Source organism: Procambarus clarkii, chromosome 87 (genome assembly GCF_040958095.1).
Source record: "Procambarus clarkii isolate CNS0578487 chromosome 87, FALCON_Pclarkii_2.0, whole genome shotgun sequence".
Lineage (NCBI taxonomy): Eukaryota > Metazoa > Arthropoda > Malacostraca > Decapoda > Cambaridae > Procambarus > Procambarus clarkii.
Window position 1 is genome coordinate 12,660,133 of NC_091236.1, and position 10,000 is coordinate 12,670,132.

At 44.9% G+C, this 10,000-nt stretch overlaps 1 protein-coding gene across 1 annotated transcript in view; it reads left to right on the forward strand.

Moving 5' to 3' along the window:
• LOC123747022 (uncharacterized) overlaps positions 1 to 10,000 on the forward strand; it is a 145,912-nt gene that overhangs the window by 87,088 nt on the left and 48,824 nt on the right. Inside the window, 2 exon segments of the mRNA XM_069317434.1 lie at positions 6,491 to 6,753; positions 7,066 to 7,232. Coding sequence (XP_069173535.1) covers positions 6,528 to 6,753; positions 7,066 to 7,232 — 393 coding nt within the window. The 5' untranslated portion in view covers positions 6,491 to 6,527.

The window sequence follows — 10,000 nt, forward strand, 5'->3', positions numbered from 1 at the left end:
GTGGAGGCTGACTTCATACACAGTTTCAAGTGTAGATATGATTGGAACTCGAGAAGCTCAGGAATCTGTACACCAGTAGATTGAGAGGCGGGACCAAAGGGCCAGAGCTCAACCCCCCGCAAGCACAACTAGATGAGTACACACACACAGAAAAATCGTGCACGACCAAGAAGCTGTGTTGTGAATCTGTAAACATTTGCATCCCCACACCACCTAATCTTTCAGCATGACCCACCACCCACCTACACCACCTGGGTGGCCATCAGCACCACCTGCCCTGCTACATACCAACACCATCTGGCTGGCTACCAATACCATATATAATCTTCCAGCTGCACATGGTAGACCATTAGAACTTCATATCCTCACTGTAATTATATTTATTCATATAAGTAGATATAATATGATTTCAACCCAAATGTAAGTGTCAGTTATGCTTTAAAACTAAAATTTTTATAAATATTTTGCATTTCATTGAGAAAATAAGTGATCTATTGTAAATTATAACTGTAATATACATAACATAATTAGTAACCATCCATGTGTGGGTAAACAATTATATTGATTTATTTGTTGCGTATGTAAGAAAGAATAACATGCAACAATAGCCAAATGTACAACAGATAATGATGACAAGTACATGGATGAAAACAAGGTCATGAGCGGAGTATTCTGCTCCACACTGTATATCTGGGAAAGCATATCGTGTGATCCATAATACCGCTGGTTGTATTTAACCTCAGCCATTATTCATCGAGACATCAGACATCGAGTATCTTCATAGCATAACACTGCATTCAATACTGTTGATGGTGAAAATGGACTAGGAACTTGTCCTTTCGCAGCCGCTTGGATTTATACTTGACAAGCTCCCAGACAGGCCCCCAATTTCTAGGGGACAATACAATTTTTCTAGTCCAAAATGTTACAGCACAAGAAATACATGTTTCAACAAAACTGCCATTTTGAATTTATGCTGCATCCAAAGTGGCTTGTATTATTTTCCTCTTTTCTACATATTTGGATTTTTTTATGAATTATAACTTCACCAAGGGAGAGTTTCACTAATGTTGCAGGGATTGGTGCTTTTTACAACACAACCCAGTCATGGTTCTGTATACACGATTGTACACTGAATATGACAGGAAGGAATATGATATTTACACTTCACTAGGCCATGTTTTATCAGACACGCTTTAGGAGTTCAATCCCTGAGCCCATTATGTTATATTTAAGTAAAAGAAGGGGGTGGGGCCAATCACACACAGGTTACGGCAGTGGGACAATTTCTGGTGGGTGTTGAGCTCTCAACAGAGACGTCTTTATGTGTTGTGTTGCTGAGGTGAATTTGACGTTGTGCAACTAAAATGATCATATTTTCTTCCCACTTGACAGGTTATAGTTTAAACGGGGCTCCAGCTCCTGGGCCCTGTTTTCAGTGACACATTTTCTAAATACATTCTCTATATTAGAATCAGAGAGGAGGTAGCGACTAATACATCAGACATAAGTCGTCTTTCCTTCCACACTGGCCATATCAAGGCAATGCCTTAGCCTTCCTGGCCTGCTGCTGTTATTGTGGCTTGCACCAACTTTGGGAAAGTTTAACTCTGGGTCTTATTTACTGCATGAATAAGGTCTGAGACCGAGCCTTTGGTCAGCCTTGGTTATGCCACTTTGGGCGAGCTTCACCGAGAAATTCATTCAAAGCCAGTTGCCAGAATCCGTATTGCTGAAAGCATGCGTATAAGGACTAAAAGTCGCAAATTTATTATAAAAAGTTGCTAAATAAGTGTTTTTTGTATTGATTGATGCACTATTCAGAGTACATAGCTAGGTAAACACTAGCTTCTTTTAACAGCTGCTCCTACAAAAATTCCAAATAGTGACATATAATAGCTGTCTTTTAAATTGAGCTACAAGGAGCCCAGTTGGGCTACTAATAGCCCAATCTGGCAACTGTTTCAAGCATAGAACTTTTTATGGAATGTGTATTCACCTAGTTGTGATTGCGGGGATTGAGCTCTGCTCTTTCGTCCCGCCTCACAACTGTTAATCAACGATCAATTTTTTTTTGTCTTACACACCCAGGAAGCAGCCCGTAACAGCTTCTTAACTCCCAGGTACCTATTTACTGCTAGGTAACAGGGGCATTAGGGTGGAAGAAACTCTGCTCATTTGTTTCCGCTATCGCCGGGGATCGAACCCCGGTCCCCAGGATTACGTGTTCTGAGTGCTGCCCACTCAGCCGCCCAGGCGCCCTATGTGTGTGTGTGAATGTGTAGTTTCTAAAATGTTGCTAAAACGGTGAACACTTTTTAATAACATAATAATAATTTGATTTTATCGGGAGACAGGCAGCCAGTTTATATATACAGAACATGTTAGACTTGTATCGAGGCCTACCCCAGGGGTTGGGGAAGACTTTAAACAGAGGGGCTGTGTGTTGTCTATGAAGACAGAGTTTGTTATAGCAGATTTTTGCTGAGTGATGATAGGCTTGAGGTACTTTGCAGTGGGTGAACCCCCCTGTACAGATACCGTATGTAAGATAGGGGATAGATTAGTCCCACCCTTCCCTCTCCTACACTTCCCCCATCTCATCCATTTTCTCCCACTCTCCCACTCAACCCTCCCACTCTCTCTCTCCTGCCTTAGTTATGAGTAATGCAGAGTGAGTAGGCGAGTGGAGGCACTCCTCCCCGCCCCTCGAATATAAACACATGGGCCCTCGGGGATTACCTCTTCCTCTACTGGTGTAACTCATGATGTACCACCAGGGTACCACTAGTGTACCACTGGTGTACCGCTAGTGTTCCTTTGGTATTTATCCGTTGTACGTGTGGTATTTTACTGATGTAAATCTGATACAAAGATACGGTGTGTGTATGTATTCGATTTACACTGATAGAGATACAGTGTATTGGTTGTGAACTGTCAATACACTCCTAGTGTGTCCTAGGTGTATCTCTCTCTCTCTCTCTCTCTCTCTCTCTCTCTCTCTCTCTCTCTCTCTCTCTCTCTCTCTCTCTCTCTCTCTCTCTCTCTCTCTCTCTCTCTCTCTCTCTCCCTCCCTCCTCCCCCACTATCCTAAACAATATCCCTCCGCACAAGGTATCCATCACCCACAGATCTCTCGCACTTGTGTTAATCTTTCATCTCGTAAGACTGGAAAATCTCCCCTAACGACGGATTCGGATCATCACCGAAAATGCAGCCAAAAATGTTTCCCCTTTTCCTGGTAACTGTTTAGGAGAGGAGTTGAAGAAGGTGAAGACGCCTATAATCGTTTAGATTCCAATTATATATTTTTTTTCCCTGAAGTGAAGATTGGAAAAGACTTAACTTGGATTAAAGATTTAATCTCCTATGGTACATCGACGTCTGTATTTACATCTATCGATCTATCGATCATCTATTCTTCCTCTGATTATTTTTGAGCCTTTGTCTTCAGCAAAGTGTTAAATTAAGTATTTGATTATATATGAATTGATTTTCTAGTTAATGACAGACACTTCTTACGTGTAAGGTGGTTACAAAGCCGGTTACTCTTCCCCCTCTCACTAACCTCTTAGTTCCCCTCTCACTAACCTCTTAGTTCCCCTCTCACTAACCTCTTAGGTTCCCCTCTCACTAACCTCTTAGGTTCCCCTCTCACTAACCTCTTAGTTCCCCTCTCACTAACCTCTTAGTTCCCCTCTCACTAACCTCTTAGGTTCCCCTCTCACTAAACCTCTTAATTCCCCTCTCGCTAACCTCTTAGGTTCCCCTCTCACTAAACCTCTTAGGCTCCCCTCTCACACGTGTTGAAATTTCTGTCAGCTTGACACTAGTCCCCTTCCTTTCAGCCTTGTCACTATTTTCGTCCCTTTCTCTTCTCCCCTCTTCCCCCTCTTCTCTTTTCCTTTATCTCACTTCACTGTTTCCCTTCTCTCCCATGTTCCTCCTCTTCCAGCGTATATCTCACTACCCTTCACATCTTAATATAGCTTTTCCCCTCTAAATTATATCTGCTTGTCACCCCTCCCCTTTTCCACCTCTCATCTCTACTCCCCTCCCCCCACTATCACCTCTCACTAACGTCTCCTCGTAGCAACTACCCCCCATCACCTCTACCACCCCTAACGACCACTATCCCTAACAACCACCACTCAGCCATCAGGCGTAGATAATATATTACTATTTTTATTATTATTGTGAAAATCATCTAGAGCTCTGAGGTGACTCGAACCAGCGACCCAGAGAATCCCAACCGCTGACTCTCTGTATATATATACACCTAGAAGCAGGGGTATACACCTCATTGAGCTTATATATCCCTGTCGAGACAATGTGTAGTTATAGTTTGCAGTCTTCAGAGTAAACTTTTAGGAGTGACATGTAAACAAACATATTTTCACCAGTATGGAATAATTAGACTAGACTAGAACGCGTTTCTGAACGCCCAGCCCCATAGGTTCGATCCCGTATCACGGCTCCTGTTGTTAATGTGATTTCTCTGTGTACTCATTATAATTATTAATATATATTTTTTAAATGTATGGGCTTCCAATTAAACCATAATGCTGTCATCAAAACGGGACAGGTGTCGTCAGCTGTCACTCACCTGTCACGTGACGGATTAACCTGGTGTCAGGTGCTATGGGGATTTTTTTAATTAATCTGGAGCTCATTTATATGCAATGAAATGTAATGAAGAGAATATGGTGATTTGCATAATTCATTAGACGTTGTTAATGACTACTGAAGTGGATGATACAAGCTGGTACACACACTCTCACACACACACACACACACACACACACACACACACACACGCACACACACGCACACACACACACACACACACAGGTGTGTGAGTGTGTGTGTGTATATATTTGCAGGGGGTAGAGGCCAAAACCGTCAGTAGTTTCAAAGCGTTATACGACAAAGAGTACTGGGAAGACGGGACACCACGAGCGTAGCTCTCATCTTGTAACTACACTTAAGTAATTATACTCGGGTAATTTCACACACGTGAAAGGGGGATAGGAGACCAGAAGGTAATTACATCATTCATGGAAGGCAGCTACACCATAAGGAGAAGGCAGCTACAAGAATCAGAAAGAGAGAGAAGGATCTGGGAGTGGATATCATTCCAACACTCCCACCGGTAACACACAAACAGGATAACATCAGCAGCATATGGGACGCTGACAGATATAAGAACATCGTTTTAGAAACCTGAATCAGCGCTTCTTCAAAGCAATATGCACAACATTTGTTCCACCAATGCTGGAATATGCAGCACCGGCATGGACTCCGCAACTCGTAAAGCATAAACCCAAAATTGAAAAGTACAAAGGTTTACATCAACACACTCGTACGTCGGTTCGAATCCTCGTCACGGCCCTTGTGGATTTCTTCGTTTGCATCAAGTTTGGTGCCTACGAACTTAAGTTAATGGAACTAAATATCACAACCCTAGTGGACAGAAGGAACAGAGGAGATATGATCACAACTTACAAGATATTGATTAGAATATATAAAGTGGACAAGAATAGCCTCTTCATATTGAGAGAAAAGTAGGACAAGAGGACACAGGTGGAAGATGGAGGCGCAGATGAGCCGAAGGAACATGAAGTATTTGTACCTTGTACGGGTAGTTAACAGGTGACTTGCTCTTAAAGAGGAGGTTGTGGGAGCCACCTCCATCCACAACTTTAAGGGCCGATTCGACAAGGAATTTCAAAGTCAGAGAAGTTGTAACGCAATAGGTACAAGGCCAGTTGGAGCGGCATACAGAACTAGACCTCACTCTCCCGTAAACATTGTTAGACAAGCATACACACAACATAAGCACATAAACAATATAACACACTATAAAAACATAAGCAACATAACACAACATGTTTGATATATACTGCATGTTTTGCTTGTTTGGTATACTGAGGTAGTGGTTAGGTGGGTCTAGCCGCGGAGCTCAGGTGCTGGTGAATGATGCCATCTTCAACTGGGTGGGGGTCCATAGACCTCAGAGTTGGTACTGCGGTAAAGTCCTTGTTTTGTGTGGTATCAGGTTGTTTTCATCTGATGAGGATAGCTTCAGGAATGTGTAACCTCCTGCCGTCAGTTGCGGAATCAAGTAACTCTTTGTTTCAGTTCTAAATACATTCGTTTTCGCAGACGAGGAGTCACAATAACGTGGCTGAAATACGTTAACCAAACCACACACTAGAAAGTGAAGGAACGACGACGTTTCAGTCCGTCCTGGACCATTCTCAAATCGATTGTAATTATCGATTGTCACAATCGACATTCGCAGGCGATGAGTCACAATAAAAGCGAATTGAGAACGGTCCAGGACGGACCGAAGCGTCGTCGACCCTTCACCTGCTAGTGTGTGGTCTGGTCAACACAATCGACATTCATTTCCGCTTTACACATAGCCCCTATAGCCCCGTCATCGAGTGCTTGCTAAATCCCTTTCCTTCGGTCTCTCCCCCGACAGGACACACAGCAGGGTGCAGGGACGCCGGCCAGAGAGGATGTTGGTACCGAGGGTAGACGTGGGTGGCGGAGCTGATGGAGACGACCAGGAACACCAGCAAGGAGTCGCTTCGATGTTATGCAACTGTCACACGGAGACTGACAGCATGACGGACACGCAACTCACTGTTCTGTGTCAGGCAAACGTCACCTGTACGAATCTGAACGTCCAACCAGGAGCCACTATCGTCTCTCCCATTCTCCTCTCCCTAAGTGGCGTTACTGGTGAGTAAATTGGAATTATTGAGTTGATTTACGATACAGTTTTCGCCGAATCGATAATTTAAAGATTAATCAGGTTAACTCGATTAATTTTCAGGTTAATTTTATGAATCGAGAGTTGGATGTTAACCAATTAATCCATTATGGGCTGGCTAAGCGATTCGGTTACAGCCCCGCTCCTGTGCCAGGTAAGTCCACTACGGGCTCACCATAGCCCGTGCTACTTGGAACATTTAGTTCCCCAGTAGCTGAATCTTAAGCAACAACTAGCTGAGTGCTTTCGGCAGATAATGACCTTAGTGTTTCTTCCAACAGGACAGATCTGGGCGCTGTACTACCTGTACACCACCACCAGACCTCAGCACTCACGCACAGTGTTCTTCGTCCTGCTCAGCACGCTCATATGGACCGATCTGATTGGCAAAGTGCTCACTACCGCGCCGGCGCTGGTAGCCTACGTTCATGGTCGATGGGTTGGTGGGGTAAGTCTCTGTGTTGGTGGTGGTGGTGGTGATTGTAGGGGGGTGGTGGGGATTGTGGTTGAGGGTGGCTTTACCCTGTGGGAGGACGTGTGGCCCTCCCAGGGTGATATATTATCCACACGGCGCCCGGAGGGACGCCAAATTTCCGTAAAATTAACGTTAAGTTAACAAAATGCAAAAACCACCACTTTGTAAATATTTAACTTTCGTAATGAAGTAAAACAAGAAAGGGGGAGCTTCACCTGTGGTGTCTCACCTGTGGTGTCTCACCTGTGGTGTCTCACCTCTGGTGTCTCACCTCTGGTGTCTCACCTCTGGTGTCTCCCCTGTGGTGTCTCCCCTGTGGTGTCTCCCCTGTGGTGTCTCCCCTGTGGTGTCTCCCCTGTGGTGTCTCCCCTGTGGTGTCTCCCTGTGGTGTCTCCCCTGTGGTGTCTCCCCTGTGGTGTCTCCCCTGTGGTGTCTCACCTGTGGTGTCTCACCTGTGGTGTCTCACCTCTGGTGTCTCACCTCTGGTGTCTCACCTCTGGTGTCTCACCTCTGGTGTCTCACCTCTGGTGTCTCACCTCTGGTGTCTCACCTCTGGTGTCTCACCTCTGGTGTCTCACCTCTGGTGTCTCACCTCTGGTGTCTCCCCTGTGGTGTCTCCCCTGTGGTGTCTCCCCTGTGGTGTCTCCCCTGTGGTGTCTCACCTCTGGTGTCTCACCTCTGGTGTCTCACCTCTGGTGTCTCACCTCTGGTGTCTCACCTCTGGTGTCTCACCTGTGGTGTCTCACCTGTGGTGTCTCACCTGTGGTGTCTCACCTGTGGTGTCTCACCTGTGGTGTCTCACCTGTGGTGTCTCACCTCTGGTGTCTCACCTCTGGTGTCTCACCTGTGGTGTCTCACCTGTGGTGTCTCACCTGTGGTGTCTCACCTGTGGTGTCTCACCTGTGGTGTCTCACCTGTGGTGTCTCACCTGTGGTGTCTCACCTGTGGTGTCTCACCTGTGGTGGCTCACCTGTGGTGGCTCACCTGTGGTGGCTCACCTGTGGTGTCTCACCTCTGGTGTCTCACCTCTGGTGGCTCACCTCTGGTGGCTCACCTCTGGTGTCTCACCTGTGGTGTCTCACCTCTGGTGTCTCACCTGTGGTGTCTCACCTGTGGTGTCTCACCTGTGGTGTCTCACCTGTGGTGTCTCACCTGTGGTGTCTCACCTGTGGTGTCTCACCTGTGGTGTCTCACCTGTGGTGTCTCACCTGTGGTGGCTCACCTCTGGTGGCTCACCTCTGGTGGCTCACCTCTGGTGTCTCACCTCTAGTTCTTTACCATTCTTGTTATTCCCTTAACAGATTAAAATTAAAAAGCACTCACCTAGTTGTGCTTGCGGGGGTTGAGCTCTGGCTCTTTGGTCCCGCCTCTCAACCGTATGTGTGTGTGTGTGTTAAGAAATATAATACATACGGCCTTGCTACTTCCCAGAACTGCTAACGAACCGTCTCTCTCCCAGGAAATCGAGTAGCGAGGAAGCATCTTTTTTGTTGTAATTAAGGAGAGGAAAGCAATATATATTTTTAATAATGTTATTCGTAAAAATTATTTGGGCATTTTTTGCTATTATTATTATTATTATTGCAATAGGATTTGTTTTCTTTGGGATCTGTCGTTGTCTCACGTATCTCTTTGTATCTATCTCTCTGTCTGTCTCTCTCTCTCTCTCTCTCTCTCTCTCTCTCTCTCGCTCTCTCTCTCTCTCTCTCTCTTTATCTCTCTCTCTCTCTCTCTCTCTCTCTCTCTCTTTATCTCTCTCTCTCTCTCTCTCTCTCTCTCTCTCTCTCTCTCTCTCTCTCTCTCTTCTCTCTCTCTCTCTCTCTCTCTCTCTTCTCTCTCTCTCTCTCTCTCTCTCTCGCTCTCTCTCTCTCTCTCTCTCTCTCTCTCTCTCTCTCTCTCTCTCTCTCTCTCTCTCTCTCTCTCTCTCTCTCTCTCTCTCTCTCTCTCTCTCTCTCTCTCTCTCTCTCTCTCTCTCTCTCTCTCTCTCTCTCTCTCTCTCTTCTCTCTCTCTCTCTCTCTCTCTCAAGTGCCAACTCTCTCTCTCTCTCTCTTTCTCTCTCTCTCTCTCTCTCTCTCAAGTGCCAATTTTCAGGTCCAGTTCTCCAACCTTGTTAATTCGGTCTAATATATATTCAAGGTCTGAAAATTTATATCAAGGAATATTTTGAGACTCAAGTCAGAGCGAGATTAAACTCACTGAGATTGCTAATTGAAGCTCAGAAATGTAGTCTCAAGAATATTTTGTAAAATGCTTGAAATTTGTCGTGTAAGAAAATACAAAAATTCTCTGTCTGTCTCTCAAATATATCTTTTTGTTTCTCTGTCTATCTGCATATGTCTATCTATTTTAAGGATGTTTTGTGCAAGAATATTTTATGTAACTTTTGCACTTGGATAAAGGAGAAGTTAGAGAGACATCTGTCTACCGGGGCTTGCATTTAGTTACTCATTTCACGCCAAATAAATATGATATTATGTTCAAAGTGTGAGTTAGGCGAGTAATAAGAGATAGCTGAATCTGCCAGTGGCTGAGCGTCTTGAGTTGTAACGTCGTATTTTTTTGTGTGTGGTCACTGAGGCAGGAAAGAGTGTCTTAAACTTATCTCTCTCTCTCTCTCTCTCTCTCTCTCTCTCTCTCTCTCTCTCTCTCTCTCTCTCTCTCTCTCTCTCTCTCTCTCTCTCTCTCTCTCTCTCTCTCTCTCTTCTTCTCTAACCAAGTTTTTTCTGTTACTTGGGCTGGA